General features: G+C 43.4%; 1 protein-coding gene across 1 annotated transcript in view; it reads left to right on the top strand.

The window, feature by feature from the left end:
* Positions 1-253: 253 nt before the first annotated feature.
* PARN (poly(A)-specific ribonuclease) overlaps positions 254-27,599 on the top strand; it is a 153,469-nt gene continuing 126,123 nt past the window's right edge. Inside the window, exons 1-8 of the mRNA XM_040356872.1 lie at positions 254-360; positions 8,317-8,394; positions 13,793-13,872; positions 15,587-15,654; positions 15,735-15,816; positions 19,100-19,160; positions 19,243-19,408; positions 26,061-26,126. Of these exons, the coding sequence (XP_040212806.1) occupies positions 342-360; positions 8,317-8,394; positions 13,793-13,872; positions 15,587-15,654; positions 15,735-15,816; positions 19,100-19,160; positions 19,243-19,408; positions 26,061-26,126 (620 nt within the window). The 5' untranslated portion in view covers positions 254-341. The remainder of the gene's footprint in view (positions 361-8,316; positions 8,395-13,792; positions 13,873-15,586; positions 15,655-15,734; positions 15,817-19,099; positions 19,161-19,242; positions 19,409-26,060; positions 26,127-27,599) is intronic.

The following is a 27,599-nucleotide window of genomic DNA, read 5'->3' on the forward strand; positions in this document are numbered from 1 at the left end:
TCAATGATTGAGGTGGCCAGGCACCCAACTCCAGCCGAAGAGACTGCCCTGGCTGCACATCACATACACAGGCTGTGTACGCATCCAAGAAGACCACGCCTCTAAACACAGCGAGCGCTCCAATCACCGGCCGGCACAATGACAGCTTCTGCCGGTGACGACCCTCATGCCTTACTGCGATTGGTCAATCCCTCGAGGACACGCCCTACCCGGCCCTGGCTGAATCAGGCGGGGGATTCTAAGCTGCGAATGCTCGGAGCCCCGGAAGTGTTACCTGGAGGAGGAGTTAAAGGGCCGGGGAGGTCAGGCAGCTTTGCAGTGCTGGTGTACGGAGAGCAGGCATGGAAATCACCAGGACAAGTGAGTGATGTCTTCTGCGGTTCTATACAATCGTACTGTTCTTTCTGTAAAAGATTGGAAAGCCTGTGTGTTACCAGCAAGACTAGAAGTTGCAGCATGCCTTGTATATGTGTGACAGGATACAGGTAGTTCTGTCACAGCTGTCCCCAGTCATACATTCAGCTCCCTCAGTGTTCCGGCTCGTCAGATCCCTTGTGTGTTGGGTTTGCAGATTTACATCTTCATTTATGAAACTGCCACATCACTTAGGGCTCCTTTATTCTTGCAGTTGGAGGGCAGTGAAACCCTGTGGGTGAGCCATGGTTTTTACCAGGGATGCACGAATACCAATCATTCTATCAGGTACTCCACTGACACCAATTACTAATACCTAAACAGGCTGAAGTCCCTATGACAAGCCTGGGTTGTTTCTCCCCATTTCCCAGGGGTAGTAGTGGTGGTGCCATGGCAGGAATTCTACCCCTTGTCGTGCACAGTACCTGCCAAATGTGGCCCATTAACCACTTAAGGACCGGACCAATTTGCTGCTACATGACCCAAGGGGTTTTTACAATTCGGCACTGCGTCGCTTTAACAGACAATTGCGCGGCCGTGCGACATGGCTCCCAAACAAAATTGGCGTCATTTTTTCCCCACAAATAGAGCGTTCTTTTGGTGGTATTTGATCACCTCTGCGGTTTTTATTTTTTGCGCTATAAACAAAAATAGAGCGACAATTTTGAAAAAAATGCAATATTTTTTACTTTTTGCTATAATAAATATCCCCCAAAAACATATATAAAAACATTTTTTTTCCTTAGTTTAGGCCGATACGTATTCTTCTACCTATTTTTGGTAAAAAAAAATCGCAATAAGCGTTTATCGATTGGTTTGCGCAAAATTTATAGCGTTTACAAAATAGGGAATAGTTTTATTGCATTTTTATTAATTATTTTTTTTTTACTAATGGCGGCGATCAGCGATTTTTTTCGTGACTGCGACATTATGGCGGACACTTCGGACAATTTTGACACATTTTTGGGACCATTGTCATTTTCACAGCAAAAAATGCATTTAAATTGCATTGTTTATTGTGAAAATGACAGTTGCAGTTTGGGAGTTAACCACAGGGGGCGCTGTAGGATTTAGTGTTCACCTAGTGTGTGTTTACAACTGTAGGGGGGTGTTGCTGTAGGAATGACGTCATCGATCGAGTCTCCCTATATAAGGGATCACTCGATCGATGCAGCGCCATAGTGAAGCACGGGGAAGCCCTGTTTACATACGGCTCTCCCCGTTCTTCAGCTCCGGGGAGCGATCGCGACGGAGCCGCTATAAACGCGCCGTCGTCCCGGATCGCTCCCCGCGGGAATCCGACCGCCGCATGTAGCGGGGGGGTCCCCGATCGGACCACCGACCCGCGGAAAGGCAGGGACGTACAGGTACGCTAATGTGCCTGTACGTGCCATTCTGCCGACGTATATCTACATGCGGCGGTCAGCAAGCGGTTAAAGTAAACGGGGCTCCCCTTCAGCCAAGTGATTTTCACTGCAACTCCCCAGTAATGTGGGGGCTTAAGGGCTTAAAGCATGCAGTGATGGGAGATGCAAAGCCTTCCCACCGCCTGTCAAATGTTCTCTGAGCCCTTGTTCACACAATGCAATTTGTCAGTTCAAAATTGCATGACAAGTCGCACACTATTTTCGGCACTGGAGCTGTTCAGATTGTTGCGACTCAGAAAAAGGTTCCTGCAGTCCTGCGACTTGACTCATGTTAAATGAAGTTACAATGAAATTGGAGATCCAAATTTCACTCATCTATGGATTTGAAATTGCACTGAAGTAGCATTATTTAAAGGGCTTTTTCATTTGTTTTGCATAGTAGAAAAAGTAGACAACCTTGCCACGCAAGGCGGGCATCGTGGAAGATGACTAATCACTCCTGATACACCCCCCCCCATCCAGGTTCACCACCCTGTAGGCAAATCCCCAAACACAAAAAGGTAAGTATTCCAACATCATAACATAGACATTTAATATAATGACTTTTCAGTTCTTATAATAGGAAGGTCAGCAATCATCTCCATATACGTCTAGCAAAGCAGCAGGCAATCCCCGAATAGCCCCAATGGTAGTGCAAGAATGAGAGAGCCCTATGGGCCCATATCCATCACCAAGGTGATAACCTCCTCCTTCACAATGGAATATATATCAAACCAGGACTTAAAGAGGAGTTCCACCTAAAAATTGAACTTGCGCTTAACCCACTCCTCGCCCCCTTACATGCCACATTTGGCATGTAATTTTTTTTGGGGGGGAGTGGGGGCTTCAGGAGAAGGGGACTTCCTGTCCCACTTCCTCCTTCCGCCGAGGGGCTGGAAAGGCAATTAGCTTAATCGCCTTTTCACAGCCCCTCCCTGTAGGCGAGCGCCTGTCCAATGGGGCCGCTCGCGCATGCGCACTGCCGCTCGCGCATGCGCAGTGGGTGCCCGGCCGTGAAGCCGAAAGCTGTCACTGCCGGGTGCCCACACTAAGAATGAAGACGCTGGCCGGCGAGGGGGGGCGAGGAGCGGAGCCCCGGCCGGCGCGTCGCTGGAACCGTGGAGCAGGTAAGTGTCAGTTTATTAAAAGCCAGCAGCTACACTTTTTGTAGCTGCTGACTTTTAACCACTTCCCGCCCGGCCTATGGCCGATTTACGTCCGGGAAGTGGTTATGAAATCCTGACAGGACGTTCTAGAACGTCCTGCAGGATTTCATGCCGCGCGCGCCCGTGGGGGCGCGCATCGCAGCGATCGGTGATGCGGGGTGTCAGTCTGACACCCTGCATCTCCGATCTCGGTAAAGAGCCTCCGGCGGAGACTCTTTACCACGTGATCAGCCGTGTCCAACCACGGCTGATCACGATGTAAACAGGAAGAGCCATCGATGGCTCTTCCTCACTCGCGTCTGACAGACGCGAGTAGAGGATAGCCGATCGGCGGCTCTCCTGACAGGGGGGGTTAGCGCTGTTTATCAGCGCAGCCCCCCCTCGGATCGCCACACTGGACCACCAGGGATGCCCACCCTGGAGCACCAGGGTGGGCAAAAAAAAAAAAAATGCCAAAAAAAAAAAAAGTCTAAAAAATAAATAAAAAAAAAGCATAAAGAAAAAAGATGCCAGTCAGTGCCCACAAATGGGCACTGACTGGCAACCTGGCAAAAATCAGTGCTGCCACCCCAGTGTCCATCAGCGCCACCCCAGTGTCCATCAGCGCCACCCCAGTGTCCATCAGCGCCACCCCAGTGTCCATCAGCGCCACCCCAGTGTCCATCAGTGCCACCCCACAGTGCCCATCCATGCCCAGTGCCCACCTATCAGTGCCCATCTGTGCCACCCATAAGTATCCATCAGTGCCGCCCATGAGTGCCCATCTGTGCCGCCCATGAGTGCCCACCAGTGCCGCCCATGAGTGCCCACCAGTGCCGCCTATGTGTGCCCACCAGTGCCGCCTATGTGTGCCCACCAGTGCCGCCTATGTGTGCCCATCAGTGCCGCCTATGTGTGCCCATCAGTGTCGCATACCAGCGCCGCCAATCAGTGCCACCTCATCTGTGCCCGTCAGTACTACCTCATCGATGTCCATCAGTGCCATCTCATCGGTGCCCATTAGTGCCGCCATATCAGTGCCCGTAATTGAAAGAGAAAACGTATTTACAAAAAAATTAACAGAAAAAAATAAAAACGTAATTTTTTTTCCAAATTTTCAGCCTTTTTTTAGTTGTTGCGCAAAAAAAAAAAATCGCAGAGGTGATCGAATACCACCAAAAGAAAGCTCTATTTGTGGGGAAAAAAGGACGCCAATTTTGTTTGGGTACACTGTAGCATGACCGCGCAATTGCCATTCAAAGTGCGACAGTGCTGAAAGCTGAAAATTGGCTTGGGCGGGAAGCTGCGTAAGTACCTGGTATGGAAGTGGTTAATAAACTTAAAAAAAAAAAGGTGGAAAACCCCTTTAACCACTTGCCGTTTAGCTGCTGTCATTATACGTTGGCACGTTTCCACAAATCGCTGTAGGTGTACGTCAGCTCTTTTTAAGGATTGTGAGAGCCAGAACGGGGATCTGTCAATGTAAACGGACAGATCCCCGTTCTGACCGGGGAGTTAAAGAGAGATCTGCTGTTACTAGTGATTAGGAACAGCAATCTTTCTCCTCCAGTCAGTCCAGCCAGCATACAGTCAGGGGCGGACTGACCAGCCTCAGTAAAATCAGAGACAGTATGTAAAAATCATATAGTATTTTTTTATTTTTTTTGCATCTGTCCCTGAAATGTCTCTTTCCGACATCCTTTTGGTCTAAAAATCCCAAGATTATAGCTGCCCCGCCTCTCCAGTACCTTCTCAGTGTTTGTATACTGTATGTGTGTGTATACAGTACTGCGTGGCCCCATAATCTCCTTTTGCCCGGGGGCCCCATGAGTTGTCAGTCCGCCCCTGCATACAGTTAGAAACACTCCCAGAGAACATGCTTAACCCCTTGATCGCCCCCTAGTGTTAACCCTTTTACAGAAAGTGACATTTATACAGTCCATAGTCATGGCTGTTTTTTTGCTCTGACCGCTGTATACATGTGAATGGTCCCAAATAGTGTTAAAGGGGTTTTAAAGGTTATTTTTTTAATTTTCTAAATGGGTTACTTTAAGCTAGTACCTTTTCCTTCAATTTCCCTTCTAAATGTTTTTTTTCTTTGTCTGAATTTCTCACTTCCTGTTCCTCCTCAGTAAGCTGTTCTAAATGACTTTCCACCGCTCGGATGATGGTGGAATACTTACTGAGGAGAAACATTAGGTGAGAAATTCAAACGAAGAAAATTTAGAAGGGAAATCGAAGGAAAAAGTAAGTGAACCAACAATTCTCTAGCTTAAAGACGAACCTTTACAACCCCTTTAAGTGTCCGATCTGTCCGCTGCAATCCTGCTAAAAATCACAGATCACCGCCATTGCTAGTAAAAAAATTTTGGCGCTAACTACCGTATATACTCGAGTATAAGCCGACCTGATTATAAGCTGAGGCACCTAATTTTACCACAAAAAACTGGGAAAACGTATTGACTCATACAGCTACTGTAAGTGGAAAAGAGGGTCAACAATGCCCATTTGCACGCCTGCCCTCACTGTACCCATTGCAGCATCACTTTGCCGATCTGTGTACCTGATTTTACGTTACATGTATATTCAGGCGGCGGGCGAGCAGTGTTAAAAAGTCGTGCCTTCTCCTCATCCTGTTCTGTGATAGGCGGAACACTCAGTTTCCCAGCAAACACTGTGTTCAGTGTTCCGCCTATCACGGATGTCCTCTCGTCTATCACGGAACAGGATGAGACGGAGGCGCGACTTTTAACACTGCTTGCCCGCCGTCTGAATATACATGACTCGGCTACACTGACTCGAGTATAAGCCGAGGGGGGCATTTTCAGCCTAAGAAATGGGCTGAGAAACGTGGCTTATACTCGCATATATACGGTTATCCATAAATGATTATTGCATTTTTTTTTTTACCAAAAATATGCAGAAGAATAAATATTGGCCTAAACTGTTAAAGAAATTTGTTTCTTTTTTTTATTCCTCCACCCGTGTACTATTTGGAGATTTCTCTTCACTTCTTCCAGTCTAAGAGCCAAGGCAGGAAGTGAAGAGACCCTTCCAAAGTGTGGGAATCCCTGCGTGTCGCCAGAAGTAGTGTCTCGCTTGGAAGTATTCTCCTATTTATGTTTTGATGCCAACTCAAAATTTGGGATTTACTTTTACTCTTTCAATGATCACAAAAAAGGAGATTGGAGAGAATAAATCTCCTGAACAGGGACCAGACAGCGATAAAAACCTAATGGGTGTTCTAATCCCTTTCCACTCAAGCAGCGATCACCGCAGGTAATTGCTGGCTATGCGAACAGACATGGATAGCTGCAGCTGCTGGAAACCTGTCACTGACGTGTACAGGGTTTAGCAGCTGCAGATGGCTGCTCACAGGTGGCAGAAAGGGCTGCAGAAATCTGCAGATTACTGCTGCTGCCGTTTGCACCGGTGCTAGTCGCCGACATAAATGTAGGCTTAAAGCAGAACCAAGTAGTCAAGCTATATTTGGTATAGTATTCAATCAGGCTAGTTTGTAGGGAGCAGCAGGGTTGTGATGTTAGTATGGCTATATTAGTTAAAGCATTTGTTACCCTAAAATATAAATAAAAATATCCTGTTTCTTTAAAGCATGTTATACAATGCAGTGCTTGTGCTGTGTCATTTTTTTACCCCCCTGTATCATCCGAAATACCTGGCTGATCCTGCCAGTTTATACCCTCTGCTCTGTAAACTGACCACGGTTTATCATGGCTGCTGAGCCCCAACACCGAGGTCAGTTTACATGCCTCTCTCATCCGCAGCGCTCATGTCTCCTCTGCCCTCTCCCACCTGCCCACCTGTCGGCTGTCGGCTAGTGACTGTGCCTGCACCCCTGCTGCTGGAATAACTGAAAAGCTTATATAATCCTGTCTTGTTATGCTAGCTGCTCCTGTTTATGTGATTTATTAAAAAAAAAAAAGTTGTTTACCTCTTTTTAGAGCGGCGCTCATGTGACTGGCCGACTCCTCCTCTGGACTGATGTCAGCAGGGGATGGGGGGAATCCCGGCCCTGCTCGCTGCAGCTGTCAGATGGGGAGTTCAGAGAGCAACTGGTCATGTGAGCCCTGAAAAGAGGTATAAACGGAATTTCTTTTAATAAAACTGATAGGAGAACCTTGCATAACGAGACAGAGGATTATTTAAAGCGGTAGTAAAGCCGCTGTTTTTTTTGTTAATACCTGTAAAGCAAAAGCCATAATGAGCTAGTATGCACCGCATACTAGCTCATTATGAAATACTTACCTTGGAACGAGGTTAGGGGAACTTACCTGGTCCACGCCGAGGGAGATGTCATCTTACCTCGGCGTGTCTTCCGGGTATTGCCGCTCCAGCGCTGTGATTGGCTGGAGCGGCGATGACGTCACTCTGCCGGGCCTTTAGCCGAAGATCCCCGCTGCGCATGCGCCGCTGCAGTCAGCGGCGCATTGCAATGGGAATATCTCCTAAACCGTACAGGTTTAGGAGATATTGTTTATATTTACATTTAAGCCTTATTATAGGCTTACCTGTAAGTGAAAGTGGTAGTACAGAGTATACTACCACTTTAAAGTTAGCAGAGTGGGCTAACATCCACTTCACACTTTCATGACAGTGAAAGGCAAAAAAGGTTAGATTAGTTAGGTTAGGATGTGCACATCTAGCTGGCTTGGTCTTTATGGGGAAACAAAAAAGCTTGCCTTGACTGACTTTGCTGTCCCTACTGCTTAAAAAAAATAAAAATCTTCTTTGATAAAAGATGACCACAGATCTTGCTGTAGACGATTTACACAATACCTAGCAATACTTTTGCGATGGAGGACGACACCTTTTTAGTACAAAGTACTAAACCCTAGTACAAAGTTGCCCAACCCTAGATGTTGTAAAATTAAAAATTATTTTTAATTTTTTTTTTTTGTTTGTTTTAATCTTTTTTTTTTCACAATTTTTTGGGAACTAGTATTAAGCGTTCAAATGAATAAATGTAAAGATTATGTACTATGTGAATTGGTATACTTTTTTTGTCAAAGTAGAATGGCCCCCACCCACAACTAAATGGGGCTACTGTTTAGAGGCATTTATTGTGGCTACAGGCAGGCCACCAGCACTCAAATGTGTGCATGAGTTTTCACAAGTCGCTTGGGATCAGCACTGTGCAAATTAGCAATTTCCTAGACTTCTATGGACTGCCTGTACAACCACATAGCTGAATCACTGGGCAGCTAGAATAAAACAAAGGCTAATAAAACAAATTGTGCGTTAAAGGTAATGTTGGCCAACTTGTAAGATCTCATCACTATGCTTTGGAGACCAGTAATATCTTTAACGTGAGACATATTTTTTATTGGCAGATTTTAAGGAACAGTTGCCAAGTATCTATCAAGCTATTGAAGAGGCAGACTTTTTGGCTATTGATGGAGAGTTTTCAGGTTTGTATTAGTCTGAATACATCATATAAATTGGAGACATTGCTGCATTTTTACATGGGGTGGATGTGAGTAACTCAATGACCAACACAGATTAACAGCCAAAAAAGGATAATCGGATGGTTTATACAGGTTGGTCGTGAAAGGTAGGTAGTGTTTTGAGTACCTGAAGGCCCTGCAGGTGCACCTGATGAGATGGGTGAAGATGGGGCCTACTGGCCCTGCAGATGGGCTGGTAAGTGCTTCTGTAGATCAGTGGAGTAGTTGAAGTCCCCCCTGACAGCATTTTCCTGTTAAATGTAACTTTCTGGGCAGTTTTTTAATATGGGACAACCGTTGCGGTAGTAGAACTCAAGAAGGGCAGTCCAGCACTTTTTTTTTTTTGGTCCCAGTTACGACACACATTGAGTTATTATTATTTTTCTTATTTATTCTTATTATTCAGGATTTATATAGCGCCAACAGTTTGTGCAGCGCTTTACATCAGGGAAGACAGTACTGTCACAATACAATTTAATAGGTATCGTAGGGCTCTGCTCGTTAGAGCTTACAATCTAGAAGGGGGGGGGGGTCAAGTGAAACAAAGGGTAGTTGTGGGGGATGATCAAATGGACTCAAATAAAAATACAGTTGTTGCGTGTGGGAAGGATAGGCTTCTCTGAATAGGAGGGTTTTCCGGGATCGTCTAAAAGCTAATGGAGAAGGAGATAGACAGAGAGATTGGGGTAAGGAGTTCCATAGGCTTAGAGAGGCTCTGGAGATGAGCATGGGAGCAGGTGATGAGAGAGCTAGAGAGTAGGAGGTCTTGAGAAGAACGATTAGGTTGGTATTTAGACACTAGGTCATTGATGTAGCTGGGGGCAGAGTTGTGGATGGCTTTGTAGGTAATTGTTAGTAGTTTGAATTTAATTTGTTGGGTGAGTGGAAGCCAGTGGAGGGATTGACAGAGGAGTAGCAGAGACTGAGCGGTTGGTAAGGTGGATGAGTCTGGCAGCAGCATTCATGATGGACTGAAGGGGGATTAGAGTATGCCAATGAGGGAGTTGCAGTAATCGAGGCGAGAGATGACCAGAGAGTGAATTAAGAGTTTTGTGGTGTCATTGGTTAGAAAGGGGCGTATTTTGGAGATCGCTCTGGAAGTTGGCCTGCTTCAGTGTATTCTGCCTCTAGCCCCGCACAGTAACTACTGCTTTTCATTCTGGCACATGTATTGGGTAACTGGCACATACTATAGTGGTTTGTGCTTATGACAATGCAACTCTCAAATGGGTTACTTCTGGGTTCACAAGCCTTGTAACCCTCAACAAGCCATGGCCTTGCGCAGGCAGAGAGGGGTGGGAAAAGTATGATGGGCTGGGCCCTCAAATCTCTCTAGTAGGTAGAGGATGCCCACACAGTTCACCCTGCAATGGCTAATCTGTTCTTTCAATAGCTGTGAATTCCTGCCATTACCAGGTATTTTCACTTTTACAGGGGCAGTGTTCCCCTTGTTTTGTTTCAAGGGAAGAATCTTCTGCAGCCATATCTCAACAGTGTGATCAGTTCTCAGGGGCTCCCTGGCTGGAATGTCTGAGACATAAACATGATCCTTAACTTCTACTCCTCCTTAAATGGTGGCATTTTGGGGCAATTCCTCAGAAAGGTGAAAGCTGTGGAAGATATGAAATCCTGTGGATTTAACTTTCCAGGAGGAATCCCATTGTTCAGCTCTGTCTCAGTCACAGAAGACCCGGTTGGATTAATGCTGGATGTGGTACGTGCTATCCTTATGCTTTCGCTAGCGGAAACATCTTCCTGGTGGCCAGCTAAAATCTAGTGCATCCTCACAAGAGGTGATATGACCAAGCACCTTCTGTGAAGGTGGTGTTATCACTTAATCACGTCCCCACCAGTACGCATGGAGGAGGCATTCTTCAAGAAATTGAGACCTCTGGCTGTACGCCTGGCTATTTCATTCTTAAGTCCCTGGCTGTCCAGGTGGAGGAGGCCTTTCTCTTTAAAAATGCTACAACTTGAGGCCCTGTTTTAGGAGTCTTTCTCTCTGGCAAGGAGTCGCTCTGCAGCTGGCTGCAAGGATGAGGGTAATGATGAAGAATACCAAATATGCCAAAACTGTATGTGCCCGCAAAATGGTAAACTAGAATACCCAAAATGTATCAAATGTTTTTTTCCAATACCCCAATTGCACATCAGTTTAGAGCAAACAGGACTAAGCCTGTAGCATTGTTTTCAGAAGCTACAAGCTGAAGTTTTTCTGCTTTCCCCCCTCCCTGCTTTATGCACTGTATCTTCAGATTTGCAAAAAAGTAGTTTTTGTTGTGTCCCTGGAAAGACTGTTCTCCCAAGCGGGTCACCAAACCTGTGCCAAGAGGGCTGCTTCTTTTCCAACCTGTTCGTGTTTCTAAGCCAAACAGTTTGTCCGGTCCATTCTAGACCTCAAGGATGTCCAGTTCTGGAAATGTAGAAATTCAGGATGGAGTCCACTTGGTCATTGACTGCTTCACTTATTCCAGGGGACTTCTGACATCAGTAATAGCAAGGATGCCTACTTTACTCATCCATATTTTCCATCCTCGCCAATGGTTTCTTCAATTTGCATTTAGGATAGCCCTTATTAATTTGTGGCCTCACCCTTCGGCCTTCCTTTTGCCCCCAGGGTTTTTACTAAGGTGTTGGCTGTGGCTCTTGGATTGCTGGAAACCTGTAGTATTCCATTGTATGGTACTAGAGGTTGACCAATATGGGTTTATCTCTGGCCGATGCCGATATTTAGAAATCGGGGGGACCGATGGCTGAAATATGATGCCGATTTTTGTGGCCGATATTAAAAAAAAAAAAAAAAAAAAAAACCCATTTCACTCCTTCCTGCTTACTCCTGTCACTCTAGCACACACTTGATGTCCTCAGTACAGTTGGCACTGGCAGGTGGCACTGGTTTGACACTGGCACTAGCAGGTGGCACAGGTTTGGCACTAGCAGGTGGCACGGGTTTGGCACTAGCAGGTGGCACGGGTTTGGCACTAGCAGGTGGCACGGGTTTGGCACTAGCAGGTGGCACGGGTTTGGCAGGCAATTGTTGGTGGCACTGGCAATTGTAACTGGTTGGCACTGGAAGGTGGCATTGGTTTGGGACAGATGGCACTGGAAATTATAACAAGGTGGCACTGGTTGGCGGTGGCAGGTGACCCTGGCTGGCACTGACAGATGGCACTGATTGGCAGTGGCACTGGCAGGTTTCACACTAAGCCGTGTGAAACTGACAGAGGAGAGAGAGAGAGCTGTTGCAATTGAGCTTGATGTGGGGGTGGGCAGGACCCAGCAGCTAAATTACACCAGCCAATGATTGGGCTGCTTTAGAAAGAGGGCGAGGCCACATACACGTAGCAGCCCACCCAGATACCACCCCGTTGGCTGGTGTAATATAGTTGCTGGGTCCGCCCACCTCTGACATCGAGCTGACCGCTCCTCTCTCTCTCTCCCCCTCCTCTGTTACTTGTCAGTTCACACACTCGCCCACGTGCAGCACTTGTTGCTGCCAGAGCCGCCGAGTGTGGAGAAGGAGCGGCGGTCAGTGTAAAATATCGGCCTAATTTTGATGATAATCGGGCGATGCCCATTTATCAAAAATGTCCAAATATCGGTCAACCTCTGTTACCTAGATGACTTGCTTCTAAGGGAGCAGTCGGTTCAAAATCTGGCATCCAGTAGACAAAGGATCTCCAAACTACGGCCCTCCAGCTGTTGCAGAACTACACGTCCCATGAGGCATTGTGAAACTCTGACATTCAGACATGACTAGGCATTATGGGAATTGTAGTTCCTGAACAACTGGAGAGCCATAGTTTGGAGACCTCTGTGAGTAGACTGTACAAGCCCTGTCCTTTTGAATCAGGCCTGCATGAAGGTGCTGAGGGAGATGGTAGTCCCCTTTAATGCAATCCTCCTATGCCTAGTTTCACTCCAGAGGGTTGCCTTTTTGACTATTACCTTGGCTTGCACAGTCTTGGAGTTGGCTGCACTTTCCTACAAGGAACCTATCCTGGTTCTTCACCAGGATAAGGCCTGATTTACACCTATGCATTTTTAGCGTTTTTTGCATTTTGCAGCTTTGCACTACAGAATGTGTTCCATAGAGACAATCGGCAAAATGCAGAACGCTCTAACAATGCATAAATGGGCCTAATATGGCGTTGAGGCCTAGCTTCTCATTGCCTAAGGTTTGCTTTCTTCTTTCCACCGGAATCAGAACATTGTCATCTTCATGGCCTAATCCTAAGCCTCCTATAGAGCCAGGTGCTTTACTTTTTTGGATGTGTGAGTTTATTTGACGTCAACATTTTCATTTTGACAGTCTGGTTCCCTCTGTCTAAGGGTTCTCACAAGGGTCAGGCTGCTTTTTGATTAATTTAATCTAGATGGATTCGTCGGCTAATTTATCAAGCCTTATGGTATCAAGGTTCTCACTTTGCCAGCTAAGGCCCATTTCACCAGGAGTGTCAAAGCTTTCTGGATTATTTGGCATCAAAGTTGTAGGGCTGCCACCTGTTCCTCTTTTTACACATTTACAAAGTTCTACCAGGTATTTTTTTTGTCTCTGCAATTGCCATTTGTGGGTGAAGGGTCTTCGCAGGCAGCTTTGTAGTGACGTTCCCCCGGTTCAGTTTCTAGGTTTTGGGTGTGTTTTTTTTAGCCTTGTTCAATCAATTGAGCAATGCTAAAACATGCCCCAAACCTAGAAACTAAACCGGGGAAAAGCTGCCTGCGAGACACTTCACCCACAAATGGCAATTGCAGAGACAATGGTATATGACGAAAGCACTCAAGTGGAGTGTGGAACGTTTTCGTTGCATACCATAAAAAAATTACAGGGGCAGAACGAGAGATGGCAAACTAAAATACTTAAACACAACAGAAAGTATACACACATATGAACGTGCCTGTCCTGGCACTCGCATTAAAAATGCTTGCATGCGTAACTGAGTCATTTCCATCGATCCCTTTTGATTGAGAACCAGCTCCTCCGCAGGATGACAGCCATGTCATTGACAGAGGAGCCAGGTCTAAATTGACGGGAATCGGAGACTGCTGTTACAGAGGTAAGCCTTTTAAATATAGGTGCTCAATCTTGGCAATTGCTCCACCCCTCAGATTTACTGCTTTGGGACATCCCAGATTGAGCACTTATATTTAAAATCGGTGAGCCAATAGCACAAGAGAAATTGCATATCTGAGGGGCTTTAATGCACATCTGTGTACAGACCGCCTCCAGGTACTCGTTTCGCATTGTGCATTTTACAGAAAATTACAGTAGCTAAATGTAACCTTAATTTTCAAGTACGTTCAATTACAATATGACTTGTATTGCCTATATATATTTATTTTTATTTATGTTTTTTTTTAGGAATAAGTGATGGTCCATCTGTTAGCACTTTAACAAATGGCTTTGACACACCAGAAGAAAGGTACCAGAAACTGAAGAAGGTTAGTTTGGCCGCCTTACTAGTGCAGTTGGAAAGTTTTTAAGCATGAAAATATTTATGTAGTGGTAACTAAGTGCGTTGCAAATTTGTACTATTCATATCTACATCACATGTTTAGGATTGCTTTAGTTACTGTTTCTAAGAAAGTGAGCATTGGGTTGCAGTAGACACACTTGGGGATTAACGGGCTACAAGCATAGGCTTTTAGTCTTGTTGCTAAAGACCTCAGATCAAGGGTGAATACAAAGAAATGGATGAAAACTAGGTGCTATCCTGATGGAGGGAAAGAAAATGTTTCCTCTTTTTAGTTTAAAGGGCTTGTAAAGTTGGAAGGTTTTTTGTTTTTATGTATCTTCGTGCATTCTATGCATGAAGATAAAGCCTTCTGTGTGCAGCAGCCTCCCTAATACTTACCTGAGTCCCACCTCTGTTCATCAATGTCCACATATGTGGAGGTTGCCTCCAATTTTTAACCGGAACTATCTGTTAAATGGTAACCATTCGAGCACAGTGTGTGTGCTTTTGGCATGTCTGGCTTACGTTTTAATAATGCAGTAGGCTTTTAGAATCTTCGTGTTCATACACGTGAAGCTTTAAGCCCATGTTCAGATTGGGCTCATTTGACATGTCTAATCGCATTCCAAATTGGCGGCTATTGCCAGCAATGGCACCACCCTCATTGGTGCTGCACCAACTCTGCGGAACTGCGCCAATTCATAAAAGTAGTTCCGATTTTGAATACATTTGTGCATGAACCCATGCAGATGTCTGTCAAATTGCCCCTGAAGTCGAACTGCATTGCTGGTTTGAAATTGTGCGAGTTCAGCTGAACGTCACATAAGTGTGAACCTGGGCTACCAGTCATTTTCTATGCTTGGCATAATTACCTAGCACTTTCTCATACCCAGGGAGCTGCACATACCTCATACAGTCTGCTATACATTTGAATGGCTGTATGCAGATGCGCTTTTTTTTTTTTTTTTTTAAATGCTCACAATCATAAACTGCATCGAATGCGCACAGGCAAGTAAATGCTACTGCAAACTAACTTTTCTTTTTACAACCCGCCATTCACTTGTCGTGCAGGCTGTACAAGGTCCGTGCTGTTCCCTGGGCATGGGAAAGCACCAGGTAACTAGGCTAGGCATATAAAATGCCTGGTAAAGGCCTGTGTGCAACCCTTTAGTTCCATTATGAGACGGATATGCCAAGCCATCCATCAAACTCTGCTGTGGAAAGTACTGTATTTATCGGCGTATACCGCGCACTTTTTTGCCCTGGTATATGCTTCTGGGCTGGTTCTTCTGAACAGCCGGCTCTATAATGTTCATACATCAGGCATAATTGCATCGATATCTCTTCCAGCAGTATGTTGGCATTTGGTTATCAGTTCAAGCATTTGCTTCCACCCAAGAAAGATTCGTATTGCTTATCTTCTAAAGTAACTTCCCTGAAAATGGGGAAATTTAGTTGGTCTTGAACTCCTTTTTTGTCCCTCATCAAAGACGGTTTCCTTTTGACGGTCTCCATTTTGTATGTGACTTATTGGTTAAATTTTAATTGGGGGGGGGGGGGGGGGGGGATTTATCTAAGGAAAGGTATTTAAGGGGTGGAGGAAAACTAATTTCCAAGTAGCTGTCCTAAGATTGCTGGAAAGACCTGCTCACAATGTTCTTTGATAACTAAAAGATATATATTTTTGTGTTTTACTGCAGCACTCTATGGACTTCCTGCTGTTTCAGTTTGGTCTATGCACGTTTAAATACGAGAAGGCGCAATCAAAGTATGGTATTGCTACTTTATGACTCTTAACCTGTTATCGTACTGTATATGCTGTTCTCTAACCTTTATTCTTTATTTCAGATACATTATCAAATCCTTTAATTTTTATGTTTTCCCGAAGCCATTCAACAGAAATTCTCCAGACAAGAAGTTTGTTTGTCAGGTATAGATGTTTTTCTTTTACAAATGACCAGACTGCATACTATATTTGATTTCACAAAAGACTTTCTTTCCTATCATCATTTTATACTGTTAAGTCCTGTTTTGTGTGTGTTTGTTTTTTTTTTTTTTTTTAAAAGCTTGGCTTTAGCCGTTTTGAAAACGGCTTACTTTTAGCAAATGAGATTTGTGGTTGTTCACATCCAGTTATTTAGCTTAATTTTTACCACGTTGAGTTCTAGGAAAGCTGGTGTTAATTGGCTAAAGGCATGCTTAAATGTGAAAGGCCTGCTTGAAAGTTAACCTGTACCATATATTTCTATGGACTTGTCTGCTGAGAGCTATATTCCACATAAGGCCAGGTTAATGCTGACGGTGAGAATGAAACCGTGCGAGTTCAGCTGAACTCGCACAATTAAATTTTTGCATGTCGGTCCTGACTTTGTGGACTGTGTGGGTTGATGCACAGGTGTCAATGAAAATTGAAATTTGGATGGTGCCATTGCCGCTGATTTGGCATGTCAAATCATGTACCAAATGGAATCAGTGCGAACCAGGGCTAAGGGTACTATATCTGACCCCCTTCTCATTACTATGCATGAGGCAGCTAAACCAAATGTGATTTTGGCCACTTTAAAATAATAGCGCTGCTATCAGGGATCAAGTGCAGGCACACGTCTGCAGCAGCTTTAATAGCTTCTTGCATTCCTGAGTGTCAGGCCATTCTGGATGGGTATAGTTTGTCAGACTGTTTATACTGAAATAATAAAATGGTATTGTATTTATGCAAATCTTTATTTTGGGAGATTTACAATTTTCCACCAATACCAGCAAGAAATTCAAGTTTGTTTATCCGTGCTATTTTGAACACAAGTGACACAAATGATATGCTAAAAATATATAAACTAAAAATACAGTGCAAATTAATATCGGGTATATTTTGTGATACAAATGGATATACTTCTACATAACACAGATAAATGGTGGAACAGATATTACATTTCTCTTCTCTATTACAAACTATCACATTTCAATTCTTGAATGATAACTGGGTACATTTTAGACTGCATTCGCACCTGAGCGTTTTGTAGCCTGGAGCTATAAAACGCTAGAGGGGGGAAAAATACATTATTCTCTATGGAGATGGTTCACATCTCCACTCCAAAACGCCTGAAGCTCAAACAAGTTCTGGACCCTTTTTTGTCGCACGAATTGGGCTGATTTGGGTGTTATTGACCGTTTGTATTCCCATAGAATCTAATGGAAACGTTCGATTCAAGCGTCTAGCGCGACAACAAGCGTTTCTATGGGCGTTTTGTCGCTTTAGTCTGTTCTGTGAAATAGAATATTCACCCAGGAAGAAGATCTACAAACCTAGCAACAAATGATGAAAGAGATGAGCATTTTTCCTATTGGCTAAAATAAAAAACGACAAAGTTCAAAAACGTCGGACAAGGCTGTATGCAAACGCGCGAATACGTGTTAATACGCGCGACAGAACGTGCGAAAAAACGACCGAAAACGCTATGCTCAGGTGTGTATGCGGCCTTAGACTTGTTAACCTGTGAATAGCTTCTGTGACTCCAGACTAGTGTAAACAAAATTTGTTAACCTTGGGTACTATGTGATCTCTTCTCAAAACAAACAGACCTTCTTCTTACACTCTTAAATGCGCAAACAAAAATGATAATCTGATCAAAGCTTATATTTTGGAAAGAATCAATGGTTTAACACATACTATAACCAATCCAATTCTAAAACTTTGAAGTCAGTATTATGAGATCTAACAATCAATGTATCTCCCTTGTTTTAGAAGAAAAACAAATTCATACTGCAGTTAAAATTCACTCCACTACAAAACTGAACTAACATGGATTGGATTAGTCAAGCATAGGCTCAGCCAAACTTCAATTACCTAAAAAGATATACATGAAAAGATTAATACTTTACCAGGACATTTAAGAAGTCTGTCAGTTTGAGAAGATTATGTTACGAGTCGCACACCGACTCATTCCAACCTCCCTACATCTACATGCGTCCCCCCCCCCCCCTTACTCTCAGCGTCAGTCTCCAGAGAGATAGCCAGATGTCGAGCGAGAGATCCCTTGAGATCTCTGCAACTACTTTTATCTCCCTCCAAAAGTGGGTTTGTGTCGCAACTAGGTAATTGGTGATGTCAGATGGCGATGTAGTTTGTTACCTTGACAACCAAGACCAACACCATTTTGAATAATTAACTATTTTCATCACTAGAGGCAGTATTGTATAAGAAACGACTTCTAATGTTGGGGTCACCAAGGCCTAATATAATTTATTACCCCTTTTGACCTAAGCTTAACAAAACACAATTGTGTAATGGTTGACAATTGGGTGTCAATTCCCCTAGCCAACCTGGCGCTTCTCCAAATATATGGATGTGATAACGAGGTACCCACACCATTGGCTGAGATCACTAGAATTTTACTTTGAGTCTAACAGTTTCTAAGGTCAATACAGCAAGGATCTCACAATTGTAGCTTTTACCATAACACATTATATAATGTGTGTGTGTGTGTGTGTGTGTGTGTGTGTGTGTGTGTGTGTGTGTGCTTAACGAGTTATGAATAACTAATACAGATACACTAACACATTTGAAAGAAAAACATTGTTGTGAAAAATATACAGATAAATTCTTTTAACCCCAAATGTTCTGACAAGTTCAACATGCACAAAGGTGCTGTTCTGTTTCTACCCCAGTCCTTCTGGCCTATCACTTTGATGGTCTCCCTCAGACAGTATGAATGTGTGAGGGGTTGGCAAGCTCTATACCAACAAGGGTTTTTAATTTCTTTCTGCACTCCCAAGTGCTCATGTGTGCTAAAGCAAATCTGCCATTTGAGACTCTTGACAGCACCACAATGCCTTTCACCCTATGTAAGCTCCATGTCTGTGTCAGAGCTTGCACAGGTGTAAATAACTTGCTCCCCTATGGAACAATGTGCAAGCCTGGCGAATGGAAGCTTCAGCATGAGCACTGCATTTTGAGAAGTGTAAGCAGTTCCCCATATTTTTGAAAAAGCTGGTATTTTGCTTCTCTTCCAAATCGGTTGAGTAGTGGCGTGACTTAGCAAGGGAACCTGTCCCTTTCCCATTGAAAAGCAGTTTCTGCAGGCCCCTAGCTTGGCAGCTTTTATCTTTTAGTTCCTTTACATGTTTGCTAGCGTAACCATTTTTTTAAATGAGTCCTGTGTAAATATAAAAAAAATGTAATTTTTGATTAAGTATGGGTATTTTGTTTTTCATTTTAGAGCTCAAGTATAGACTTTCTGGCCAACCAGGGTTTTGATTTTAATAAAGTGTTTCGTAAAGGTAAGTTACCAATTTGTGTTTGCCATTTAATGTTTTAAAGCCTTTCTGTACACTGACAGATAATGACTATTCATCTTTGTAGGAATTCCATATTTAAATCAGGAGGAGGAGCGTCAACTCAGAGAACAGTATGAGGAGAGACGCTCACAAGCAAATGGTGCAAGCGCATTAACCTACATCTCTCCCAATACACCTAAGACTCCAGTTTCCATTCCAGATGAGCAGAAAGGTTTTGTTGATAAAACAGTGTAGGTACATATTTTAATTTAGTACTTGTCACTTACAAGACTGTACCTTTTTGACTGTAACCATCTAAGATTTTTATCGAACTTGGCTAACCAGTAACATCAAACACTTGGCTCACCCAAACTTTTTTTTTTTTTTGTATTCCTTTTTAGGAGGGTTTTATTGTGTAGGTATAAAACCATATAACACGATAGACACATTACACGGTTCAATGACAGAATCCAATATTTGAGAAGGCATCATATTAAAGTACATCTAAATCCGTCATTAACCACTTTAACTTTCAGAAAATATACCCCCCTTACTGACGGGCCATTTCTTGCAGTACAGCACTGTTACATTAACTGACCATTGCTCGGTCATGCAACGTTGTGCCCATCCTTTTTAGTGGCATTTGATCACTGCTACGCTATTTTGTATGCCAGCACCAAAAATCACTGACCATTTGAAGAAAAGAGAATTCTGCTGTATACTTTTGATACTAAAAAAAATCCCAGTAAAGCATATATACATTTATTTGTACAAAAGTTATAGCGTCTACAATCTATGGGATATTTTTCTAGTAATAGCGGCGATCATTGTCTTATATTGGGACTTTGCTATTGCTGTAGACTTTTTTTGATGCTTTTTGGGGACTAGTGACACGAATACTGTGATCAATGCTAAAAATATGCATTACTAATGACATTGGCTGGAAAAAGGGTAACATCAGGGGTGATCAAAGGGTTAACTGAGCTTAGTTAGAGTTTTTACTATACTGTGTGAGGCGCTTATAGTAGGGGAAGGGATGGATGATCGTCAGGTGCTGGAGGTCCTCAAGTACCCTTCACCCACTGATCAGCTTCTGTTGTGTTAAAAACTGCGGTAGTGAGCCCCTGGTTGTGTGCATGTGCACTCACTACCCAGAAGTGTCTGTAAAAACCCCTGCAGATTTTGTAAGTTTGCACACTTACAAAAAAATGAAGGGTCTATAATTTTTATAATGGGTGTAGTTTAAATGATAGACAGAATATCAACCAAAAATCCAGAAAAAACATGCTATAAATTATGTTGCAGTTCAGTGAGTAAAATAAGTTACCCAATCAAAACATGACTTGGTAGAGAAACCCTTGTTGGCAAGCAAGGTTGTAAGGAATTTCTTGTAGTTGATCAGGTTTGTACACATCCCAGGAGGGTTTTTGATGCACTCCTATTTACAGATCCTTTCTAAATTCTTAAGATTTCTTGACAACTTAAAGTTTTCAGCTCCCTTCATAATTTTTTCTGTAGGCTTAAGGTCTGGAGACTGGCTAGGCCACTTCATGACCTTAATGTGCTTCTTCTTGACCAATTCCTTTGTTGCCTTGACGGTATGTTTTGGGTCGTTGTCATACTGGAAGACCCCTCCTCAGTGTTCTAGCTGAGGGAAGAAGGTTCTCATCCAGGATTTACAATACATGGCCCCATCCATTGGCCCCCTCAATGGGGCAAAGTCGGCTTGTAACTTGAGCAGAAAATTGCCCCAAAGCATCACGTTTCCACCTCCGACCTGGACTGTAGGGATGGTGTTCCCTAGTCAGCATTTTTCTTCCTGACATCGTGAGTCGAGTTAATGCCAAAGAACTTAATTTTGGTCTCCTCTGACCACAGCATTTTCTCATAATCCTAAGAAACCCATCCTTAGTCGAGCACAGAGGTGGAATCCTTATGCTTTGGGTGCTGTTTTTCTGCTAAAGCCACAGACTGACTTTGCTGCATTGATTGACCAATGGTTGGTGCCATGTATTGTAAAATCTTGGCTGAGCACCTTCTCCCCTCAGCCAAAATGCTGAAGATGGGTCATGTATAGGTCTTTCAGCACGACAATGACCCAAGACATACCACCAAGGCAACAAAGGAGTGGCTCGAGAAGCACATTAAGGTCATGAAGTGGTCTAGCCTGTCTCCAGACCTTAATTCTATAAAAAAATGAATGGAGAGGAGCATAAACTTCAAGTTGCCAAGAGACCACAAACAAACGTTGAGGATTTAGAGAAGATCTGTGAAAGAGTGGCCCAAAATCCCTCCTGAGATGTGTGCAAACCTGGTCGCTAACTATCTCTGTGCTTGCTAACAAGGGTTTATCCACCAAGTACGAAGTCGTTTTCCTTGGGGGTCAATTTTACTCGCTGAACTGCAACTCCATTTACAAAATTGTATCTTTTTTTTTTTTTTTTGTTTTCTGGATTTTACAATTTATGATCCCTTCATTTGTTAAGTGGGCAATCTTAGAAAATCTGCAGGGGCTCAAATAATTATGTGTGAGATCTAGCATGAAGGTGCGGCCCTGTAGTAGTAAAACTGCTATAGGTCAGACCTGAAGAAGTTTAACAAATTGGAATGAGTATAAATGTGAAGACAGCTGGATTAGAGTTCTTGAACTAGACGTGAGCAGGTGGTTAAAGTACAGACTTGTATGGGGAAGCTAGTCATGTTGGCTTAAAGTGTATTTCTTATTTTGCAGCCAAATTGGGGAGAACAACTATATTTGTTACATGTTCCCATTTACACAACATAACTCCCAAAAATTATTAAATTACAGCTTGCTTTCTTTTTTTTTTTTTTTTTTTTATTGATGCTCTACTCCCAGGAAGGAAAAATCATGTAGAGTTCTCGAAGGGGGGTAGGCAGCTGTTTTCCCAATGAACCCAGTCTGGTTTATGTAGGCAGATCTTGATATAACAAAATCTTTTAAAACCAATTCGTAGGCATGCTGTGTGAATGGGAATAAACGCGTAACAAACATGTAGGGGGTGATAACTTTTCCTTTTTATAACGGCTCTTTAGAACACTGCGCTCACTTGCAGGCCTCTTCACCACATCTTGGCTGTGACCTTACTTTGCCAAACCCTTGCAAGTCCCTTTTTAAGTGTTCTTGTCACTGCTTCGAGTGAATCTTGGTCATAGAATGTTTGGCACTAATGGCTGTAGCTTTAAGCTACCAAGTAATTTCCATCTTCCACATGTCGCTAGAGATACAAAGACACTTTTGGTCATTTTTTAGTTGTGAATCCCTTGTCTAAGAAACCTTTAATCTGCATGACCCTTTAAGGGCTAACATCTCTTTGCATCTACTCTGAATACCAAGAATGTGTGTGATGCATGCCTGATGTGGCCCCACTGTTTTCCACGCTCTGTCTCAGCCATGGTCCTCCAAGTCCTCTGGCTAAAGTGTTGGTCAGTGGACCAGACATTGAAGAAAGCCTTTGGTTAATTTTACCCTTCCAGAGTGAGCAGCTTTTTGGGGCAACCCTGGAAGATATCAAGAATTTTGCAGGAGAGAAGAGTACCTTTCTACTGCAATCCAGGCTCATCCAAGCTCCTTGGGAAAGGGATTCAAGGCTCCTTCAGGTGGCACAGTGCTCCTGGCCACAGAACCTACTGAGTCTGCAAACAAGTCCTCTTTCGTATGAAGTTGGATCGCGGGTCTTTGGACCTCTCTGCTTTTCAGCAATTGCGTCTCCGATCAGATAAGTCTACAAAATTGCATTTCCTAACAGATTGTCTGTAGGCTTTGTATGGGGTGGTGCAAGATCTGCTTCTCCAGGCCCCAGTTCTGGACACAGATTTTTTTATTTAATTTTTTTATTTATTTTCGAGAGGTAAATTTTCTCCAACCTCTTTACGGTACTGAAAGAGGAAATAATTGGTCCCCAAGGCCACTAAATAACTTTTGTACTTTCACAAAGTTCAGGATGGAATCTGTCCATGCAGTGGTGGCCTCCATTCATCAGGTAGTATTTCCTGACTTCCATAGACGTAACAGAGACGTGTGCTTGCATGTTCCCATGCAAGCTTTGCTGTCGGATGCACAATACCAGTTTGGTTCTCTCCTTTTGGTCTGGTCTCCACTCCCCAGGTGTTTACTATGGTGCTGAGTCGTGACATTATTGCGGAGACAGCAGGTGAATCTTGCTCTGCGCTGATGGGTAATGCGGCGATCACCATGATTACTCTGCAGGAGTTAGTATGGGTGTTTAACCTTGAAGTCTGCTCGGACTTTGACCAGGTTCTGGAATATCTGGGGCTGATGCATGGGCGTGGGCTAAGGTGTTCCTCCCGCCGGACAAACTTTGCAAACTCCGGACTGTGGTTTGGTTACTGCTGTTGCGCATGTGTTCCCTTCTGCCTTTTTTGCATGCAGGTTCTGGACTTCCTGGTGTCCTCCTTCGAGATAGTTCCATATGTGCAGATCCACATGGGACAGTTGGCCCAGGCCTTCCTTCTCTGTTAGTTTTGGGCCAGGAAGTTTTCTCCCCCTCCATTGGATGGTGGTAAGGTTAGACGCCAGCCTATCTGGCTCAGTTCTAAGGTCGGCTCAGGGCTGGTGGCTGCAGAAATCTTGGCTGCCTGTTGGTGTTCTAAAACTATGGGTGATCAGACTTCAACTTTGGATGGAACTTCTTTTGAACACACCCTGTCAGGATCCAGTCGGACAACTCCATGGCCTATGTCAATAACCAGAGTAGGACTAGGAGCTTGGCAGTGATGCTTAATGACCCCACACATTCTTCAGTGGGTTGAATTTCAAGTGCTCACTGCCTGCTGTTTACATTCTGGGTGTAAGGAACCTGGAAGGTGGGACTACATATACCATCAGTTGCTAGCTCAGGTAGAGTGGTCTCCACACTCGGAAATGTTTAATCAGATCTGCCTGTGGTGGGGCACCCTGGACATGGCTTTTCTGCTGTCCCATTTCAGTAGGGAGGTGTCAAGCAGAAGGAGGCACTGTGTGGGGACGCACAAAGACCGTTTTTTACTTTAGTAACACGGTGGACAAGAACTTAACTTGGTCAACAGCTAGCATTAGTAAATAGACGGGAAGGTATATTTACTTGTCTTAAACTTTTTTTTTTTTTCTTTCCAACAAAACAAATTGCTACATGGATGGAGGGGTGAGGTTGGGTTTGAATTTAAAAAAAATCAAATGGCGGTTAGTTTGTGGAGCTAAGATACAAAGAAGTTGTTCTTTAAAGAGGCACATAAAGCTGTGACAGACAATACCCTACTGAAATGGTTTTACTGAAATTTGTTTTGTCAGATGTTTGCCTACCATGAACTTGGTGGTTGTAAATCCTGATTGAAGGGACTATCTTCAGCTGATGCAGGTAGCAATTAAACAGATAAAACAAATTCTCCTACAGAAGTTGTATCTGTAGTCTTTTCTCTTTTCTACATCCATTCAAGGTGCTGACTTTATAAGCTTGCCTGAGACCAGAAAAGGGGCAGGGAGCTGAAGTTGCATACTGCAGAGCTCAGTGAGGAGAGCTGATTGGAGGCAGGGGACGACGCTCCCCCCCCCCCCCCCCCCCACACCGCCCACAGGAACAGTTGAGGCTGTCAATCTGCTAGAGCTCCTTCCCATGTCGTCATTTTGGTGTCGGAAAAACTTGTCAGAAGTGATTCATGTTGATGGCAGAGGAACAAAACGGCAGACGGAAATTACACTTAGTGCTTCTAATTGAGACAAGTACACACTATAGAAGGAGATATGCTTAGTTCATATTTCACCTCTGAGGTTAACAACCAATTATAAGCTTAGTGTTACTAAACTCTTCCCACAGTACACGGAACATGGAAATGCAATAATTTTAGTAAATATAAACTGCTAAATGCCTTTTCTCATCGGCCGTATATGGCAATCATTTGACTTCTCTGTTTAAAGCTTGTGGGAGGAGTTTGCTTTCTGACTGTCCAATAAGGCTGCAGGACCCCTGACCCTCTGTTTGGGCAGTGCTCATTGGCCCTGTGCTGATTAAATGCACCCTTCCAAGGAAAAAACCTCCAACAATACAGATCAAACTGAGCATGTGTAGAATGCCTCCTAGAAAGGATTGGTGACGGTAAAAGGGGAGAATCAGAAGACCGGATTAAATGGCTTTTTTACACAATGCACAGGATTAACCCCCTCAGGTTCAACAGTGGGTAAAACAAGCTTGCTTCTCTGCATATAAAAATAGATTTTACTGTTGTGGGTTTAGTAACACTATGGGATTATTTACTAAAGGAAAATCTACTTTGCACTATAAGTGCAAAGTGCGCTTGAAATTGCACTGAAAGTGCACTTGGAAGTGCAGTCGCTGTAGATCTGAAGGGGACATGCAAGGAAAATGAACCAGCATTTTAGCTTGCACATGGTTGGATGATAAAATCAGCAGAGCTTTCCCTCATTTCATATTTACCCCTCAGGTTTACAGCAAATGCACTTCCAAGTGCACTTTTAGTGCAATTTTGGAGTGTGCCGCATTGGTCGAGATGTAGTCAGACCAGACTTTTTTTATGTGTTCCTGGAAATCCGAGTTATTGTGGAGGTAGGATGGGAAGCGCCATATTTTGGGATTCGTGTGCAAGTCAGGATCATCGATCGTGATTGATACAGGCGCGTGGTCAGATATCACAATGTCATGTACGTCAGCTTTAGTGCAATTTCAAGTGCACTTTGCACTTGTAGTGCAAAGTGGATTTGCCTTTCGTAAATAACTCCCTAAGATTTTCAAAGATGCAATTTGGGTTGCTGTATTCTTTCAAAGCTTACTGTGGAGGTATAGCTATCATAGATTATAATGGATATATTTTTAAATTTTGAACAAGGCCTATTTATCTTTTTTTTTTTTTTTTTTTTTTTTTTTTTTGTAGTGAGCGCGTGGAAGCTTTTTTAAAAGATGAAGAGCAGAAAATTCTAGAATTGGAACCATGTACAAGGTTTGTTTTTATCCTATATAACTATCTGCATGCAAAGTTTTACTGTTGCCTAGAGCATAGGAGTATAGGATTCCTCCACAAATATGCAAGTCCCTGTACCCAGTTTTGCTGCAGATAACCTGACGCTGCTCCCCCTCAGAGCTGGAGTGAGCAATATGCAGTTTTTATGGTGGTCATGCTTGCATAAAATAGTTTTCACTTTTTTACTTCTTTATTTTTTCATTAAACAAAATTGATTTGGTTGAATCGAGAGGAATGATTCTATTGGTTCGATTTGTTTATCGGAATTATCCATTAATTACCCTGTGTTTTTTATTGCATGTATGGCCAGCATGCTACAGAATCGGCTCAGTTTTGTACATCATACAAGTTTTCAAAGGCTCTTTCGGTGTTTGAGGCACAGTACACATAAGCATTGGTCCATTACCTAGTAGCAATACTGTGTGTGTGTGTGTGTGTGTGTGTGTGTGTGTGTGTATATTATCTCCAGTATTACTTGTAAACCAACTGGAATAGGCTAAAAATGTGATGCCCTAATAGGGGAACTGAAATTTTTAATCGCCAACCGTTTGCGCATCAGGGAAGACGGTACAGATGCAATTCATTATAGGAGGGATCAGAGGGCCCTGCTAATTGGAGCTTACAATCTAGAAGGGAGGGTCAAGTGGGACAAAGTAGTAGCTGTGGGGGGGATGATCAGATGGACAAAATGTAAATAGTTGTTTGGTGTGGGTAGGATGGGCTTCTCTGAAGAGGGTTTTCATGGATCCTCTAAAAGCTAATGGAGAAGGAGATGGATGGACAGATTGGGGTAGGGAGTTCCATAGGCTTGGAGAGGCTCTAGAAAAGTCCTGGAGAAGAGCAGGTGATGAAAGATGGAGAGCAGGAGGTCTTGAAAAAGAACAAAGAAAATGATTAGGTTGGTATTTTGAGACTAATGCTGGCCATACACTCTACGAAAAATCGTCCGAACGAACTTTCGAAAAACGCATTCGGTCGTGAGCGCAAACGATAGTGACATCATGTAATGACCGATGATTCGTTCAGTGGACATAAATAAAAAAAAATTTGGGTCGTGTTTTTTTTTTTTTTTATTACATATACCTAGTGCAGAAAGTTCGGGCGGGAAAGACATTAACCTTCCGATTTATCGTTTGTTCGGCAGAAATTTTCCAAACTTGTCCTTCGTTTTTTTGGCTCAAAAACGTCCCGACGAATATCGATTTTGTACCCATTAACTGTTCGAAAAACGACCGACCGATTTTCGCCCAATTTTTTTCATATAGTGTATAGTCAGTGTTGCTGGGGGCAGAGTTGTGGATGGCTTTGTAGGTAGTATACGCAGAGTAAAAGGATGGTCTCTCAATGGGAATACTGTACATGTTTCAGTAACCGCTGTCAAAGATTTTAATTTTTTTTTTTTCCTGGACAGGAAATTAGTATTAACTTCACTTGTGAGGTGGACATGGACTA

Source organism: Rana temporaria, chromosome 6, assembly GCF_905171775.1.
Source record: "Rana temporaria chromosome 6, aRanTem1.1, whole genome shotgun sequence".
Taxonomy (NCBI): domain Eukaryota; kingdom Metazoa; phylum Chordata; class Amphibia; order Anura; family Ranidae; genus Rana; species Rana temporaria.